At 50.0% G+C, this 19,134-nt stretch overlaps 2 protein-coding genes across 2 annotated transcripts in view; both read right to left on the bottom strand.

The window, feature by feature from the left end:
• LOC134867398 (uncharacterized) overlaps nt 1-19,105 on the bottom strand; it is a 33,655-nt gene extending 14,550 nt beyond the window's left edge. The window contains 31 exon segments of the mRNA XM_063887936.1: nt 221-328; nt 6,404-6,466; nt 6,865-7,089; nt 7,176-7,238; nt 7,345-7,401; nt 7,501-7,644; nt 7,787-7,939; nt 8,056-8,130; nt 8,217-8,885; nt 9,024-9,155; nt 9,231-9,971; nt 9,974-11,454; nt 11,824-11,951; nt 12,277-12,470; nt 12,550-12,691; nt 12,921-13,030; nt 13,117-13,263; nt 13,344-13,421; nt 13,498-13,555; nt 13,983-14,300; nt 14,393-14,520; nt 15,334-15,444; nt 15,553-15,649; nt 15,750-15,983; nt 16,080-16,186; nt 16,304-16,469; nt 16,555-16,625; nt 16,817-16,894; nt 17,000-17,131; nt 17,735-17,876; nt 18,951-19,105. Of these exon segments, the coding sequence (XP_063744006.1) occupies nt 221-328; nt 6,404-6,466; nt 6,865-7,089; nt 7,176-7,238; nt 7,345-7,401; nt 7,501-7,644; nt 7,787-7,939; nt 8,056-8,130; nt 8,217-8,885; nt 9,024-9,155; nt 9,231-9,971; nt 9,974-11,454; nt 11,824-11,951; nt 12,277-12,470; nt 12,550-12,691; nt 12,921-13,030; nt 13,117-13,263; nt 13,344-13,421; nt 13,498-13,555; nt 13,983-14,300; nt 14,393-14,520; nt 15,334-15,444; nt 15,553-15,649; nt 15,750-15,983; nt 16,080-16,186; nt 16,304-16,469; nt 16,555-16,625; nt 16,817-16,894; nt 17,000-17,131; nt 17,735-17,875 (6,351 nt within the window). The 5' untranslated portion in view covers nt 17,876; nt 18,951-19,105.
• LOC134867361 (uncharacterized) lies at nt 1,535-5,490 on the bottom strand. Its single transcript, XM_063887885.1, has 5 exons — nt 5,451-5,490; nt 4,477-5,077; nt 2,612-2,734; nt 2,012-2,191; nt 1,535-1,774 (listed from the first exon to the last, which is right to left on the bottom strand). The coding sequence occupies exons 2-5, from the start codon at nt 4,963-4,965 to the stop codon at nt 1,754-1,756; spliced, it is 813 nt and encodes a 270-aa protein (XP_063743955.1). The 5' UTR covers nt 4,966-5,077; nt 5,451-5,490; the 3' UTR covers nt 1,535-1,753.
• Nucleotides 19,106-19,134: the final 29 nt, after the last annotated feature.

Here is a 19,134-nt window from a genome sequence, read left to right as displayed (position 1 = left end):
TTTTGGATCAAACTTCAAAACAATTATTTCAAGTAGAAAATCTTTAAAAATCATCCAAAAAAGATGTGATGTTTTGGGTGGACGATTCTGGGAGCAAAGTCAGAACTCAACATTTGTGTAACTTTTTGGTCAAATCCCCAAAAGGTTTCTCATGTGGCGCTAAACCTCTTTGGTTCACACAAATATGTTCAGTTGAAATCTGTAATTATACGTCTCTTACTCCTTGTCCTCTCTGCACCTGGAAGACCTCTGTCCTCCTCCTTCTTTCCTGCAGCTCCTCCACCTGCTGCTGCAGCCTCAGCACTGCCCCCCCACTGCACCGGGGAACCTGGGGGTGGGATGTGGATCAGCATTAATACAGAGATGTACTCCTTCCTGTCCCCTAATCTCAATGTGTTTTTGCTTCACCTCTCCTCCTCCTCCTCCTCCTGCAGTACCCCCCCTCTCCTCTGGAGGGCCTCAGTGTTCTGCAGCCGTTTGAGTTTCTGCATCAGAGCACTGCTGCTGCTCAACACCTGCAGAGACCGCCCGAGGAGGTCTGCAACACACACACACACACACACACACACACACACACACACACACACACACACACACACACACACACACACACACACACACACACACACACACACACATTATTTTAAATTATTTTATATAGTTTAATATAATTTCATTTATTTTAAAGTATATAATTATTACAATTTATTTCATGTATTTTATTCAGATTTAATTTAGTATATTTAGTTTATTAAAATTGAATGTATTTAAGGTATTTTATTAAGATTCAATTGATATCATTTAGATTTTTTAAATGTCTTTATATAGTTTCTTTAATGTATTGTTTATTATAATTACATTTCTCACACACATATCTATAATAAAACATAAACAGTGAATATGTATGAATCCACATTAGATATGTTTGTCTATGTGACATCTGGAGAATATTAAAAAGAGAAGGTGCTTTTAAATCAAATGAACTACAAATAAAACATCTATGAATGTGTTAATCATTTTTACCCCAAAATAAACTTCTCTCTTGTAGAGTATTCCCGTTCTGCAGCGGGCTTAATTTAGGAGCACATCCCAGCATGCATTGGGCGGCAGAGGAGGCCAGTCAGAGATGCTTTCAGGTTATTTAGAGGAAACCCAAAGTTAGTGTGTGTGTGTGTGTGTGTGTGTGTGTGTGTGTGTGTGTGTGTGTGTGTGTGTGTGTGTGTGTGTGTGTGTGTGTGTGTGTGTGTGTGTGTGTGTGTGTGTGTATGTGTGTATGTTAATGAGAGCTCACTCTTCCTGACGGAGTCGACGGATTCCTCCCGGCTCAGCAGCTCGGCTCGGTCCAGACTGTCTGAGAACTGAAGAGGACAAACTAACATCACCATCGGGGGGGGTCTAAGAGTTAGTGTCCCCTCTGTGGTCGTCTTTTTCGTGTCTTTTTAGCCGGCTATTTTTGGTGAAAGAGACTTTCTGTGTTCTGTGGAGGGGTTAGACCTCCTTGGATAAACAGTATTTATTGTATTTCTGTGTGAGATATAGTTGTCTTATTTTTATGATTTCTGGACTGATTCGAAACTGAATTTGAAATCACTGCACGTCGAAACAGACGGCATTGTGGGACAGATCTGCAGCAGCTGCTCCAGCAAATAGCCAGCCCCGCCTCAGGAATGTGAGGCTACACAAATGTCCTCCAGAGAGACACGACGACGACACATCCCGCTACTGCGCTATCATTATTACTGTCTGCAGGAGGTCAGAGGAGTGTACATTCAACCTGAGCAGAGAATGCACATCACACACACACACACACACACACACACACACACACACACACACACACACACACACACACACACACACACACACACACACACACACACACACACACACACACACACACACACACACACACACACACTGTTGCACCCATCAAACCAGGGAGCAGTTCTTAATGCATCAGGTGAGAGATGTGAAGTCTTAAATGTGCAGCGTGAACACCTCCCATATGTACCTCCTGCGCCCGGCGGTGGAAGTCTGCGGCGAGGAGCAGCACCTCCTGCCGTCTGAGTAGGAGCTGCAGGAGGAGAAACCAGCCGTCTCTCAGAGAGGCCGTCATCGCCTCCTGATCCTGATCCTCCATCCCTTCCACCCTCCTCCTCCTCACCGCAGACAGGACCTCCTCCTCGTGTTTCTGGAACAGATCCAACATGTTAAACATATAGAGCAGGAACAATAAAACACGAGTCTGTGAATGTGGAGGAGCTTCTCCTATCTGTCAGGGCCCAGACCTCCTCCGGAGGAACCGTGCAGACAGAACAGCAGCGTTTGTTTTTTGCAGCTTTTAGTAAACACTGCTCATGTTTCCTCAAGCTGCTGAATGTTCTCTAGATGCTGCAGATGTTTCTGCATGAGTTCTAATTTGAGTTTCTATATCTGCATCCTGTCTGAACCTGTTCCTCCTGGGGGGATCGTTGAAGCACCTACAGGCCTCCGTAGTTCTCACGTATCTGTGTGTGTGTGTGTGTGTGTGTGTGTGTGTGTGTGTGTGTGTGTGTGTGTGTGTGTGTGTGTGTGTGTGTGTGTGTGTGTGTGTGTGTGTGTGTTGCTGTACCTTGAGTTTGTCCAGCAGCTCCTGCAGCTCCTGGATCAGTTCCTGGTTCTCATCCTGGTTTGATCCGATCTCACAGAGACCTGGATGAACCTGAACCAGCTGGAGGTGAACCAGAGACCCACTCTGCACACACACACACACACACACACACACACACACACACACACACACACACACACACACACACACACACACACACACACACACACACACACACACACACACACGCTGTTAATAGGATTGTCAACTGAGCAACTCTCTGGATCTGGTCTATTTTAAAATAATGTCCTCGTTGGGATAAAGGAATGGGAGGATGAAACCCTCTTTACTGTCACATGCACACAGCAGAGCACACAGTGAAATGTGTCCTCTTCATTAACCCATCCTAGTACTGGGAGCAGTGGGCAGCTATTGTGCAGCGCCCGGGGGGCAATGGGGAGGGGGGATTGGAGGTGTCCGTGCCTTGCTCAAGGGCACCACAGCAGGGCCTAGGAGGTGAACTGGGACCTCTCCAAGTAGCAGTCCACTTTCCATATTTCAAGTCTGTTTGGGGACTTGAACCGGCGACCCTACGATTCCCAGTCCAAGCCCCTACTGACTGAGCCACTGCTGGATGACTGAGCCACTGCTGGACTGGATAAAGTCTCCACTGGGCGTCGGGTTGACAGCTCAGAAGGAGAGTGCGTGTGTGTGTGTGTGTGTGTGTGTGTGTGTGTGTGTGTGTGTGTGTGTGTGTGTGTGTGTGTGTGTGTGTGTGTGTGTGTGTGTGTGTGTGTGTGTGTGTGTGTGTGTGTGTGTGTGTGTGTGCGTGCGTGCGTGCGTGCGTGCGTGCGTGCGTGCGTGCGTGCGTGCGTGCGTGCGTGCGTGCGTGCGTGCATTCCTCAGGATGATACAGTATCTCTGGCATGTTGACTTCAAGGGACACAATGTGACATGTGACCAAACACACCACCAACAGCATGTGTGAAGCCTCCCAAAATAAAAGATTCCACAAGCTGTCCTACTGGGACCTGTCTCTGCTGGGACCTGTCTCTGCTGGGACCTGTCTCTGCTGGGACCTGTCTCTACTGGGACCTGTCTCTACTGGGACCTGTCTCTGCTGGGACCTGTCTCTACTGGGACCTGTCTCTGCTGGGACCTGTCTCTACTGGGACCTGTCTCTACTGGGACCTGTCTCTGCTGGGACCTGTCTCTACTGGGACCTGTCTCTGCTGGGACCTGTCTCTGCTGGGACCTGTCTCTGCTGGGACAAGCCTCTGCTGGGACAAGCCTCTGCTGGGACCTGTCTCTACTGGGACAAGCCTCTGCTGGGACCTGTCTCTACTGGGACCTGTCTCTACTGGGACAAGCCTCTGCTGGGACCTCTCTCTACTGGGACAAGCCTCTGCTGGGACCTGTCTCTACTGGGACCTGTCTCTACTGGGACAAGCCTCTGCTGGGACCTCTCTCTGCTGGGACCTGTCTCTACTGGGACCTGTCTCTACTGGGACCTGTCTCTGCTGGGACCTGTCTCTACTGGGACCTGTCTCTACTGGGACCTGTCTCTACTGGGACCTGTCTCTGCTGGGACCTGTCTCTACTGGGACAAGTCTCTACTGGGACACGTCTCTTTATTTGTCTCATACTGCCTGTGCTGCAGCTCCTCTTTTCACCCTCTGTCTGAAACCAATCGGCTCTGATTGGTAAGCTGGCCGGCTCTGTTGTGATTGGTCAACCTGCTTAGAGATGTCCCGCCCCTTAGCCTATCAGGTACAATGTGTTTGAGCGCTAGCCAATAGGAGCTGTTCCACAGTGATGAAGTAAGCAGGATCTTCAGACCATTGACCTGCACTACCAGAGAGAGGGATCTTTAAAGTCAGGCCTACCTTCAGGACGGAAACCACCATCAGTGATTGGCCGGCCGCGATGGCGATGGTGCTCAAAGTGGTGAAGGAGCGGGAGAGCTTCCTGTTTCCTCCTCCTTCCTCCTTCTGTCCTTCTCCTGCTTCCTTCTGTCCTCCTCCTGTCTCCTTCTGTCCTCTACATGTCTCCTTCTGTCCTTTTGTCTCCTTCCTTCCTCCTCCTGTCTCCTTCTGTCCTCCACATGTCTCCTTCTGTCCTTCTGTCTCCTTCCTTCCTCCTCCTGTCTCCTTCTGTCCTCCACATGTCTCCTTCTGTCCTTTTGTCTCCTTCCTTCCTCCTCCTGTCTCCTGTCCTCCACATGTCTCCTTCTGTCCTTCTGTCTCCTTCTTTCCTCCTCCTTTTGCCTTCTGCCCTCCACATGTCTCCTTCTGTCCTCCTGTCTCCTTCTTTCCTCCTCCTGCTTCCTTCCTTCCCCCTCCGGTCTCCTTCTGTCCTCCTCTTGTCTCCTTCATGATTAGAGTCCTGATTGTAGAGTGCTCTCAGCTGTGATTGGCTGTTGTTGTGTGTCTCATGATAAAGGGTTAGAGCAGTGATGTTGACAGGGAGCAGCTGAAGGAGCGCCTCCTGCAGGAGAACCGGACATTAATGCTCGGAGTCATTAAGTTTCAGGATGTACAAGCTGTCCAATCAGAGCGGTTTGATTGTGATCACATGACTTGAAAGCTATTGATACAAACCAGCTGATGTTTACATTAAAATGCTCATAAGAATGAGAAGAATCCGGTAGAAACACGCGTGTTGAACACTATTCAGAAACAAAACAAAGAAACCTAGTTTTGTTCTGATGTGTACATTCCTGTAAATCAGCACACGGTAAAGAGACAGGACGCCGTCTTAGCATGTTTAATGCCCCTCAGACAGCTCGTGAAATAAAGAGTATCGGGGTCCCCGCCCCACCAACCCCAAATATGAAGTTTGTAGAGAAAGTGAGACAGACCTGAGGCTCGTCTCCCGCCGCAGACCGCCGGACTGTGAGGGAAGAGCAGAGGGGGGAGACAGAAGGGGGGGGGGGGGGAGTAAAAATAGAAGTGTTTTTTTCCAGGAGGATAATCTGTGTGCTGAGTGACAGGCCTCCACAGGAATAACACACACACACACACACACACACACACACACACACACACACACACACACACACACACACACACACACACACACACACACACACACACACACACACACACACACACACACACACACACACACACACACACATTGAACTGTTTCACTCTGTGGCGTGTTGCTGTAGCTCCCTGCTAACACCGCTCATACTCGGGACTGCATACTTTAATAATAACCAGGGATGGATTAACAGTCATTGGGCCCCTGGGCCTGTGACGACAAGAAAAGACCCCCCCCCGCCCCACCACCATCCGAGCCCCACCCCAAGCAGCACCACGCTAACTTCACCCTCACGCGCAAATCACCAGCTCTAAAAACACAGTCGAATTGTATTCACGTATATCTTGAGGATTTACAACAAGTCAAAGAACCCACATACATCAGTCAAAAACAATCAGGGCATCAGGGCCCCCTGGGCCTGGGCCCGGGCCCAGTAGGCCCGTGCAGTAATCCATGCTTGATAAAAACCCTTTTTATTTAACAAGCTTGTCTGAAAACTCAAAGACACTTTACAGAGGTACAATTCATAAAAACATGATTCAAACAACACGTTTAAAACACGCCATTAATTTACAGACTAAAAGATCATGCTTGACCCGTGGTCTGCCCCGGATAACCGCGTCTGCTGTACCGGACTGGCAGGAGGCTAACGGTGAGACATTCACATACATCAGGACACCGGAGGGCGTTTGAGAGGAGCAGGGTTCAGACTCTGGTTTTATTTTGGCAAACGTTTCGAGCACCTGTTCAGTAAATCCTATTTAGTACAGCAGTGTGTTCACCTGCTGCTCCTCCTGCTCCGATCCACAGGAGCAGGAGGAGCAGCGCCGCCTGCAGGACAGCAGCAGTAGCACAGAACAACAATAACACACGAGGTAAAAAACAACTGGTTTATTGACCTTTACACGTGAGAGGAGGATCATGGGAAATGTAGTGCATCAGCAAAACAAAATAAATACAAACAAATAAATGTAAACATTCAGTTCCTTATATCTGAACAGTAACTAAATGTACTAATAACTTTAAGAAGACCCTCAAAATAATGTCAAACGAGGGTGAAAACTGGTGAAACATTTCAGATGAAGATCTGGAATGTCTGAAGCCATTCACAGCCGTTCACAGCTGTCCCAGAAGGGGAGGGACTACCTGAGTTTGATTGACAGCTCACACGAACAGGGGAAGGCAGCGTACTGTCTTTGGTCCAAAAGCTTTAAATCTCACAGGCGTTACGATTGGCTGAGGGACAGCCTAAGCTCCTCCTCCTTCAGGCTGCGGTCCAATCGCTGCGTCTCAGACTCCAGGACGGACGGGATTGGTTGGTGCTCGACGGCAGCCAGCGAGTCGCTGAGGTCGCTTCTCAGCGAGAGCAGCCATTGGCTGTTCCTTGAGGACTGTTTGATAAACTCTGCCCTCTGCTGCCGGCCCGCAGCCAATGAGAGGCGGAGCTGAGTCACCTGAGGGGGAGGAGACATTGACATCATCAGTATCCAACGGACCAATCAAAACACCTCAACAACTTCCTCTTCTGTGGTGCTCTAACCTGGTCCTCCAGCTCCTGCACTCTGTTCCTCAGATGCTCTTCTTCTGTGTTGTCTGCAGACTGCTGAACAAACACAAGTGTTACACACACACACACACACACACACACACACACACACACACACACACACACACACACACACACACACCTGAGTGTGTGTGTATCTCACCTGAGATCTGCTGCTGTCAGTCAGCTGCTGCCTGAACTTCCAACGCTCCGCCTCCACCTGAAAGAGACACACACACACAGACACACACACACACCTATTGTATATAGCTGTGTTATCATGTTAACAGATAATAATGCAACATGTGTGTGTGTGTACCTGTCTCAGAGTGTCTCTCAGAGTGTGTGTGTCTGCTCTCAGCCTCTCCCTCTGATTCTCCAGATGAAGGTTTTTCTTCTTCAGTCGTTTCTGTTCCAGCTCCAGTTCAGCTACGAGACGCTGCATCACCTCCAGCCTGCCACCCTACGCACGCACACGCACACGCACACCACACACACACACACACACACACACACACACACACACACACACACACACACACACACCAGTTGCTGCTTTTGTTTTTTTTTCTTTAACTGGCAAGCCAATCACAGAACAGACTGACCTCATCCGTGTCAGAGCCCGCCCCCCTGCTGTGTTCCCATTGGTGGGCTCTCTCCCTGTAGCCAATCATAGCCGCCTCTGTTTTCTCCAGAGCCAATCGAACGCGATCTCTGTCCCGCCGCAGCTCCTCTGTGCTCTGTGTCAGAGAGAACACCTGCAGGACCAACAACAACAACAACAACACTTTTATAAACAAATAGATAAATATGAATAAATACAACTTTATTTAATGACTTCAGATTTTTTGTAATAATAAAAACCATTTCCTACCTGGGCGTCTCTCTCCCTCAGCAGCATCCTGATCTCCTCCTCCTCCTGCTGCTCCTCCTCCTCCTGCTGCTGCTTCTTCAGAAATGATAAACAGATCATGTGATCATCTTTTTCAGTTTCAATGAAGAGTTTTTAAGAATATACTCTAGAAACCTCCTCACCGCTACTCCTTTCTCGTCCTCCTTCTCCAGCTGGAGTCCTCTCGAAAGCTTCACCACCTCCTCCCCCCTGCTCCTTCCCCTCTCTTCAGTCTCCTTCTCCTGTCGGTTTTCCTCCATCATCTCCGTTATTGTTGTCTCACGGTCTTTGACTCTCAGCTCCTCCACCTGTTGGTGCTCCACCCTGACACGCTGCACCTCCTTCTGGTTCTCCTCCCTGACACGCTGCACCTCCTTCTGGTTCTCCTCCCTGACACGCTGCACCTCCTCTTGGTTCTCCTCCCTGACACGCTGCACCTCCTTCTGGTTCTCCTCCCTGACACGCTGCACCTCCTCTTGGTTCTCCTCTCTGAGACGCTGCACCTCCTCCTGGTTCTCCTCCCTGAGACGCTGCACCTCCTCCTGGTTTTCCTCCCTGAGACGCTGCACCTCCTTCTGTTTCTCCTCCCTGACACGCTGCACCTCCTCTTGGTTCTCCTCTCTGAGACGCTGCACCTCCTCCTGGTTCTCCTCCCTGAGACGCTGTACCTCCTCCTGGTTTTCCTCCCTGAGACGCTGCACCTCCTTCTGTTTCTCCTCCCTGAGACGCTGCACTTCCTCTTGGTTTTCCTCCCTGAGACGCTGCACCTCCTGCAGGAGGCACTTCAGACGCTCCTCCTCTGCCTGGCTTCCCTGATCAGAACAGTGTAACGCAGTGATGTCATAATCAACAGTAGACATGAGGAAGAGGATGAGGGTCACATGAGGAACATATTATGGGATGTGACAAAAGTTAAAATCACTGTGTTCCAGAGTCAGGAGGCGCAGTACCTGCAGCAGGAGCTTCATCTTGTTTACCTCCTCCAGAGACACCCTCAGATCTTCCTCCATCTGCTGCCTCTGCTCCTCCTTCTCCTTCGCCTCCTCCAGAGCTCCATCCCTGCTGCAAATCACCTCTGACTCCTAGAGGACAGAGAGGCAATTACACACCGCTAACAGCTGACCGCTAACAGCTGATTCAGCTTCATGTGACTGTACCCGAGTTTGGATCTCCTCCCTCCTCCTTTGCTCCTTCTGCACCTCCTCTCTGAGAAATGTCAGGTCCTCTTCCCTCCTCTTCAGCTCCTCCACCAACCATGCCTTCTCCTCCCTCACCCTCATCAGCACCTCTTCGTCTCCTTTCCTCTCCTCCACCCACTCCCTCAGTTTGTTTTCCAGCCTCCTCAGCTCCTCTCTTTGCTCCTGCACCTCCTCCTCCAGTCTTTTTCTCTCCTCCTCCACCTCCCTCACTTGCTCCTGCACCCTCTTCCTCTTCTCCTCCTCCCTCTCCACCTTCCCCCTCCAATCCTGCAACTCCTCCTCCAGCCTCTCCCTCACCTTCCCCCCTTCTCTGGCTCTCCTCCTCTCTCCTTCCCTCTCCTCTCGCGCCTCCTGCAGTTCCCTGGCCTGGGATGAGATCCTGACCTCCTTATCTACCCCCTCCATCCTCTCTTCCTCCAGGGACTCCCTCGTCTCCCTCAATAGCTCCTCCAGCAGCTCCTTCTTCACATCTTTCTGCTTCAGTTCCTCCTTCATCTCCTCCCTCTCCCTCTCCACCTCTTCCTTCCTCTCCTCTGCCTCCCTCAGCCTCACCCTCAGCTGTTGCACCTCCTCCTCTCTCTCCCTCACTGCACTCACCTGTCTCTCTAGGCAGCTCTCCTCCTCTGCACCTCCTCCCTCACCTCCTCTGCCACGTTCAGCCTCACCCTCAGCAGCTGCACATCCCTTTGTTTCTCCCCCACCTCCTCCATCAGCCTTTGCATCTCCTTCTTTAATATTTTAACTTCCTCCTCAGAACTCCCTAATTTGTTTTTGAGTTGCTGCACCTCCTCTTTCAGCTCCTCCTTCTCCTTTTCTAGTCCTTTCATACAATCACACAAAGCTTCCTTCTCCTCCTTCAGTTTGGAGGTGTCTTTTCTGGCTCTCTTTACCTCTCTCTCCCTCTCCTCCTTTTCATTTTCAAATGTTTTCACCTCCTGCTCTGACTGTTCTTTGAGTCGCTGCACCTCCTCTCTCAGCTTCCCTTTTTCACTCTGCTCCCCCTTCAGTTTGGAGGTTTCTCTGCTGATAATCTCCTCCCTCTCCTTTTCTAATCTCTCTATCCGATCACACAGCGCCTCCTTCTCCTCCTCTTCCTCTCTCCTCTCCTCCTTCAGTTTAGAGGCTTCTTTCCTGACTCTGTTTATCTCCTCCTCTTTCTTCCTGACCTCCTCTGTCTTCACCTCCTTGAGTCTGTGAATCTCCTCCTCCCTGTCCCCCCTCTCCTTTTCTAATCTCTTCACCTCCTCTTCAGCTCTCCTTAGTTTTTTGTTGAGTTGCTGCACCTCCTCTTTAAGTTCATCCTTCTGTCTTGTCTCCTCCTTCAGTTTGGAGGTTTCTTTTCTGAGTCCTTTTATCACCTCCTCCTTTAGCCTGTTCATCCCCTCCTCCTTTTCCTTTTCTAATCTCTGCACCTCCTCTTCCTCCTCCTTCTCTCTCTCTAGTCTCTCTATCCGGTCACACAGTGCTTCCTTCTCCTCCTGTTCCTCTCTCAGTTTCTCCTTCAGTTCTTCCTCCTTTAGTATTTTAATCTCCTCCTTCTCCTGTTCCAATCTCTGTATCCGCTCACAGAGTGCCTTCACCTCTTCCTCAGCTTTCCTGCCCTTCACCTCCTCTTCCAGATCCCTCTCCTCCTTCTGGTTTTCTAATTTGTTCACCTCCTCCTTTTCCTCTCTCAGTCTTTCCTTTAGTTTCGAGGTTTCTTTTGTGAGTCTGTAAATTTCCTCCTCCTTATCCTTTTCTAATGCCTGCACCTCCTCCCTCACCTCCTTGCTGTCCCCCTCTGCAACGTTCAGCCTAACCGACAGCAGCTGCACCTCCTCCTCTGTTCTCCTGGCTTCTTCTTTGAGTCGCTGCACCTCCTTCTCTTCCTCTTGCAGCTCCTCTGTTAGTATTTTGATCTCCTCATTCTTCTCCTTCTCTGTCTTCTCCACCTCCTCCCGGAGCCTCCTGACCTCCCTTTCTCTCTCCTCCTCCTCCCCCATCAGTCCCTCTATGCGCCTTCTCAGAGCCTCCACCTCCCCGTCTCTCGCCCCCAGCTCCTCACTCAGCGCCTCCCTCTCTCTCTGACACGCCTCCTTTTCCCTCTCAAACTCCCGCCTTTTCCTCTCCTCCTCCTCCTCTCTCTGCTCCTCCCTCCCCGTCATCTCTCTTTCCAGCTCTGCTCTCAGGCACTCGATCTCCCCTTCAAAATAAAAGCACAATAAGCATCTGTAAGAACCACTGGCTATATGTGTGTGTGTCTGTGTGTGTGTCTGTGTGTCTGTGTGTCTGTGTGTGTGTGTGTGTGTGTGTGTGTGTGTGTGTGTGTCTGTGTGTCTGTCTGTCTGTGTGTCTGTGTGTCTGTCTGTGTGTCTGTGTGTCTGTGTGTCTGTGTGTCTGTGTGTCTGTGTCTGTGTGTCTGTCTGTCTGTGTGTCTGTGTGTCTGTCTGTGTGTCTGTCTGTGTGTCTGTCTGTCTGTCTGTCTGTCTGTCTGTCTGTCTGTCTGTCTGTGTGTCTGTGTGTCTGTCTGTCTGTCTGTCTGTCTGTCTGTCTGTCTGTCTGTCTGTCTCACCCTGCAGAGTGTCTCTGACTTGCTGCAGGGTCTGGAGGTGGGTCTGCAGCTGACATCGATCCACCTCCAACTCAGAGAGCTGCTGCTGCTGCACACACACCGTCTGCTGCAGAGACACACACACACTCCTGCAGGAGGGGAGGGGGGGAGGAGGAGAGGGGGAGAGAGATGTTGTTTAGCACAGTGAACAGGACAGCAGGATGTCCGCAGTGTCTGTAAAGAAGAAGCCGCCCTGAGAGTAAAGCCTCAGACCCAGATAAACAAACACACCTTTCTGAAGTTAAAACTCGGACAGAATTTGGACTTTTGTCTCATGGATCACTTTTCTCACATTTCTGACTTCATAAAATGTAAACTTCTTTTTCTTAAGAATTTTGACATTTTTCCCATTTTTGTCAGATGTGAATATTTCCCAGAATGCACTTTTTATAATAATAAAGTTATACTCCGTACCGCAGCTCCTGCAGCTCCTCCTGTAGCTCCTCCTTGTGTCTCTGCAGACTCTGCAGCTCCTCTTGCTGCCTGCTGCTCTCTCTCTGCTGCTCCTCCTGCTGCCTCCCTCTCCTTTGTGCCTCTTTCACCGCCCGCTGCAGATGCTCCTGCACCTCTTGCAGCTCCGCGCACACAGATGCATGCTGGGAGGTCAGCTGATGACACACACACATTATCACACACATTATATATGATATAGGAGTAGGTCACATGACTTCACCTCGTCCTCTGTACCTCCTTCAGGTGACCTCCCTCCCTCCCTCTCTCCTCCAGCAGGGAGGCCAGCTGTCTCTGCTTCTCCTCTGTTACTCCCTCCTTCTCCCTTTGCTCCTCTCTGAGCTGACGGAGCACAGAGGCCTCCTCCTCCCTCTGCAGCCTGAGGAGAAGCAGATATGAAGGTGTTATTAAACATGAAAGCGTTCCTGCTCCTCTCTGAGGCTCCCTCTCCTCTACAGCGATCTACAGCTGTCCATTGGACTACCTTACTTATGGAACATAGTGACATCACTATGGAACACTCTCGCTGTTCCTATTGGCCCGCGCACCAACACATGGAATCTGATAGGCTAAGGGGCGGGACTTTAACTCTGACGGACAGGTGTTACCTGAGCTGGCCGCTCTCTGTGCTGATGGCTCTGAGCTCCCTCTGCAGAGCGCCGACCTCTGACCTCGCAGCCTGCAGCTGTGATTGGCTGTCAGACAGCTCACACTCCAGCTGCACACATACACACACACGCACATATTTTAACAGTTGCTAAGTTGATGATGCTATGGTGTGTTTGTGTGTGTGTGTGTTTGTACCTGCAGCAGTTGTCGGTTCAGGTCCCTCTTGTCCGACGCCAGAGATGCATTCAGGGACGCCATGTCGCTCAGAGCGTCCCGCCCATCCTGCAGCTCCCTCTGCATCACACACTCTGAGGAGGAGAGACACAGCACTCTCTCCCTGCACTGAGGGGAGGCAGAGGGGGAGAACTTTATAATGCAGTAACAGCGTGAGGAGGTCTTGTGTCAGACAGTGAGGAGCGTACCCTCTGCAGGGAGTCTCTGGAGGCTGCCGCCTCTCCTCCTGCTCTCTGGAGCTCCAGCTGCTGCCTCTCCAGCGCCCCCTGCAGCCAGGGAACAGACAGGTTTACACAGGTCAAGAAGTCATGGTGCTGAGGGGCAGGGTGAGGAGTGTCTCACCTTCAGGAGGAGGACCTGCTCCTGCTGCAGAGCCTCTCTCTCCGTCTGACCCGTCTCTCTGGAACACATAACAGCGCCCCGGGTCACACACACCCTCCAGCAGCATGAACCCGGTCACACACACCCTCCAGCAGCATGAACCGGGTCACACACACCCTCCAGCAGTTTGAACCGGATCACACACACCCTCCAGCAGCATGAACCCGGTCACACACACCCTCCAGCAGCATGAACCCGGTCACACACACCCTCCAGCAGCATGAACCGGGTCACACACACCGTCCAGCAGCATGAACCGGGTCACACACACCCTCCAGCAGCATGAACCCGGTCACACACACCCTCCAGCAGCATGAACCCGGGTCACACACACCGTCCAGCAGCATGAACCGGGTCACACACACCCGTCCAGCAGCATGAACCGGGTCACACACACCCTCCAGCAGCATGAACCGGGTCAAGAAATCCTTTAAAAACATACATACCGTCTAAAACTCTCCAGCTGTCTCTCCTCCTCCCTCCTCTTCAGCTCCTCCTCCCTCCTCTTCATCTCCTCTTCTCTCCTCTTCATCTCCTCCTCTGTCCTCATCATCTCCTCCTCTCTCCTCTTCATCTCCTCCTCTGTCCTCATCACCTCCTCCTCTCTCCTCTTCATCTCCTCCTCCCTCCTCTTCACCTCCTCCTCCCTCCTCTTCACATCCTCCTCCCTCCTCTTCACATCCTCCTCTCTCCTCTTCACATCCTCCTCTCTCCTCTTCACCTCCTCGTCCTGTAAACACAGTGACGCTGAGGCCTCACGCTCCCTGTAACACACATTATTAAAATACATTTTACAGATTTTATTATTACTTCAAAATAAAAGCTTCAATGAACTTCAAAATAAAAGTGTGTGTACCTGCTCAGTGTGTCCAGAGTGTGTGTGAGCTCCAGCTGTATGTGTTGTGTGTGTGTGAGCAGCCTAGGGTTTTCCTCCTCAAGCTGTTTCAGTTGCAGCTGCAGCAACATCTTCTCCTCCCCGAGCCTCTGTGTGTGCACACACACACACACACACACACACACACACACACACACACACACACACACACACACACACACACACACACACACACACACACACACACACACACACACACACACTGAATGTTAGTTCTGTATTAATACTGTATGTATTATAATATGTGGGGCTCTCCGCTGGAGCTGCTAGCTCCGCGACCCTGACGGATAAGCTGGAGAAGATGGATATTAATATTATACTATGATATATTAATGTTCTATGTATTATCTTATTATATATAATATTCATATATAATACTGATATTATATATTAGTCCTTAAACCTCTGAATAATATGTGCAGCTGTAGTCCCAGGAGCATCCAGCTGCTTGGAAATGGTCTTACAGCCTTTACCTTCAACATGCTTGTCTATGATTTTCTTTTGAATATCCTGACACAACTCTGTCCTTAGCTGTCTGTGCTCCATGTTCAGTGTGGTACACACCATGATACTAAAAAGCACAGGGACTACTGTTCACCCTTTAAAAAGGCAGACTGACTGATTACAGGTGAAGACACCTGTGATGTTAATTACAGGACACACCTTAGCTTATCCTGACCCTGGGGTCAAATTATTTTCAAAAGGATTCTGTTGAACCACAATTCAAAAGCAGTGTCTGATTTTCATTCGTTTTTTTTCAATACATTTTTATTTATTATGACTTTTGTCAGTTTCAAGTTATTTCAGAGTGGGTTCTTCTTTCTTTAACAGAAGGGTACCAACTATTTTGTCCACGTCTGTATATTATATATTTATATTATATTTATTATTTTGTAGCTGACCTGCAGTTCCTGCTTCATCCTCTTCACGGCGCTCTCTGTGAGCGAGAGGACGGACAACAGCGAGGACATGTCTGTAGAGACACACACACTGCTGCCGCTCAGGACCCTGGACTGAGACACACACATACACATACATTTCAGTCAGCAGGAGTAGAAACCTTTGCCTCTTTGTAAAGCTGCTCCTCTTGCTCCTCCTCTCCTCTCTGAGTTTTCTCTCACCAGTTTGATCACAGCCTGACTGATGCTCTGCACCTCCCTCTCTCTCTCCTCCCTCTGCGCCTCCTCTGCCTGCAGACAGACGGACAGCTCTGCGATGCTGAGGGACAGACATGGACCATCAGGAGGAGCAAAAGAACCGATCAGGAGTCCTCCCTACGTCCCACAGAGGAGTCAAAATGTTATAAAGATTAACATACCGCTGAGTCATGAGCTTCATTTCCTCCTCTTCCTCCTCTCTCTCCTCCAGCTCCCCTAAGGAGAAGCTTCCCAGGGTGGATGGGGAGGCGAGAGGAGGAGGTGAGGGTGAGGAGGGAGGGGGAGACGAGGAGAGGGGAGGAGCTCTGAGCCTCAGGGAGGAGGAGACGGAGTCACAGCCGGAGAGGAGAGAAGAGGAGAGACGGGAAAACTCCGCCCTCAACTTCCACAGATCCCTGCAGAGAGAGACAGAGGGAGACAGGGGGGAGGCAGAGAGGTTAATCTATTGCTGAACAGCGTGGACACCCTCCCCCCCCCCCCCCCAGACGTACCTGTCCGTCGCTGTCTTCACCGTGTTACATTGACGCCTCAGAGACACCACCGACCTCCAGACTGCCAGCACCCGGTCCTGCTGCTGACCCGCATGACCTGACAGACACTGGACACACACGGACACACACAGACACACACACACACGGACGGACACACACAGAGTTTCTAAGAGAGATCCACCAAAACATTATTTAAAAAAACACAATAAAAAGGAAACACAGACCTCCCTCTCTCGCTGCCAATCATCCTCTTTTTGCCCCGCCTCCTCCACTGCTCTGGTCCAATCAGACGTCAGCTTCTGCAGGTCCTCCCTCAGGGCCTCGTTGGCCTGCGCTGATTGGCCGAGCTGCTCCCGGAGGAGAGCGTTTGTGTCCGCCAGACCAACCGATCTAAAGAACTTAGATGTTAGTAAGAACGAAATTCAAAATAAAAGTCTCCAAGAACTGACTTCAAAATAAAAGCTCTGATACCCACCTCTGCTGTTCCTCCTCCAGCCTGAAGAGGGCGCTCTCCAGAGCGTCGCTGTGCTCATCTCTGATCCTCAGCTGCAAAACAAACAACAACAACAGCTGGAGGAACACTGCACAACAGCTGGGCTGAAACCAACAGTGATTCCCAGTATGGATTAATGGTTTTCCTTAAAATAATAAAGAAATGTGCGTCCCAGTTCCTCAGTTTGCTGTAGATACACACTGTGTGTAGTACCTGTGTGTGTGTGTGTGTGTGTGTGTAGTACCTGTGTGTGTATCAGCTGTGTGTGTTCGTCCTGCAGCTGATCATCGAGGTGTTTACAGCGCTCTCTGTACTCCAACACCTTCACAACAACAACAACAACAACAACAACACACACCTGTGTTGAACTGTAACTCTCATTCATGTCCTTCCTGTGTACATGGGGGGGGGGGGGGGGGGGTCTTACCTTGTTCTGTAGCCGGTGGATGAGCAGAGCCTGTCTGGCCTCCCTCTCTCTGGCCTCCCTTACCCTCCTCTTCCACTCCCTCTGCTCGCCCTCCTCCTGCAGGGAAAGGGGGGGGCGCACCACCTGGCACAGCTGGGGTGGGGGGGGGGTAAACACGTTATCTCACAAACTTTCAGACTATCCTCCAAATCGTCCTCCAGCTCCTCTCTCCCCCCTCCCCACCCTCTCATTCTGAATTCTGTTTCATTTAGAGCTCTTTTTCTGGACTCCTGCTCCTCTCTCCCCCCTCCTCACCCTCTCATTCAGAGCTCTTTTTCTGGACTCCTGCTCCTCTCTCCCCCCTCCTCACCCTCTCATTCAGAGCTCTTTTTCTGGACTCCTGCTCCTCTCTCTCCCCTCCTCACCCTCTCATTCAGAGCTCTTTTTCTGGACTCCTGCTCCTCTCTCCCCCCTCCTCACTCTCTCATTTAGGGCTCTGTTTCTTGACTCCTGCTCCTCTCTCCCCCCTCCTTACCCTCTCATTTAGAGCTCTTTTTCTGGACTCCTGCTCCTCTCTCCCCCCTCCTCACCCTCTCATTTAGAGCTCTGTTTCTGGACTCCAGCTCCTCTCTCCCCCCCTCCTCATCCTCTCATTTAGGGCTCTGTTTCTGGACTCCTGCTCCTCTCTCCCCCCTCCTCACCCTCTCATTTAGAGCTCTTTTTCTGGACTCTTGCTCCTCTCTCCCCCCTCCTCACCCTCTCATTCAGAGCTCTGTTTCTGGACTCCAGCTCCTCCCTCTCGGCCCGACTCTCGACCAGTTCCTCCTGCAGACGACCCACTTCTTGTGTAAGCCCCGCCCTCTCCTGCTGCCAGCCAATCAGCAGCTCAGACTGCATCCTGCAGACACACAGTTGGGGAAACACAACCCTTCATAGATTGATAGTTCTGTCCAGAGATATTAAACCTGGAGAGTCTGGAGACGGCCTGAGAAACATTCCTGCAGGGATCTGATTTATAATAGTTCGCAGTAATAAGCTGTCTATGGTTGCAGCTCTAATATATATGCTCTGGGAGAATATCAAATGTAAATCATGTTTAAAGTTTTATACTCTCTCTCAAAGGCCCACTTTCTGTGACACAAATGTTCCCTCAAATACTTCTGAAACTAAACATGACCACAGGTTTCTGAAAGCGACCCTTTACTTTATTAATATGATATATTATATTGTATGTATTCCTTTTTATGTCTGACCTTGGTTTATAAGTGAAATATATGCATCTGTTCCCGTTTAGTGAGATAAGCACAACACGCCTGAATTCATTATTACCTGTTATAAAATGTGTCTGATCATTGGTTTGTATAATTATGTTTATTATCAAGAGTAATAATATCAATATCACTGTGATTCTCTTTTATTTATTTTAATCAAGCATGCATTTCATTCAATTGGATTTTTCCTTTGTTTATTATGATTGTGATTCTTGTTATATTGCCCTCGTGCTGTTGCCCCGTGGGGCCGGTTGAGGTTTTACATGCAGATGTAAACAGTGCAGGGTTTCCCACACACAGACTATACTTGGGCGGGCCGCCCAGGTATATTAACGGCCACCCAAAGTATATTTCGCGACCCATTTAGGGTGGGGTTTTTAATCCGTCCGCGAGCACGACGCTATCCGCGATCGATTAACTAGTGGACAAGGATCTCCTCGCTATACGCATCCTGTACTGTTCGCTCTGCTATCGTGTGAAGTAAACAACATAAACACATTATCAGCAGCAGCTTCTGTTCATCTGTGACCCTGCAGTCTCTAACCGGACCGAACCGGGTGATTTACCGGCTAAAGATAACGGTTATTGAACCACCGGACCGTTAATTTAACAGCCTTCACTCTCACTATAAACTGCAGCCTGTTAGCATCGTGCTAGCTGCACGAAATCAGTGTTTATAAAGTTATATAAAAACGTGTTACCTGCTCAGTCTTTACTGTCGAACCTTCGAAAACATTAACATACTTTATACAACTATAAACCTGCTCATTTAAAAACATTTAAACACTGTATATAAAGTTTAAATCAGCTAACAGGCTAACAAACGTGTTGTTGTTAGCAATTTCAAACATCTCTCACCCCGGTGACGTCAGAGGTCAGATGACT

This window comes from Eleginops maclovinus, chromosome 7 (genome assembly GCF_036324505.1).
Source record: "Eleginops maclovinus isolate JMC-PN-2008 ecotype Puerto Natales chromosome 7, JC_Emac_rtc_rv5, whole genome shotgun sequence".
Lineage (NCBI taxonomy): Eukaryota > Metazoa > Chordata > Actinopteri > Perciformes > Eleginopidae > Eleginops > Eleginops maclovinus.
Note: the sequence above shows the minus strand (reverse complement) of the source record. Positions and strands in the feature narration are given on the sequence as shown.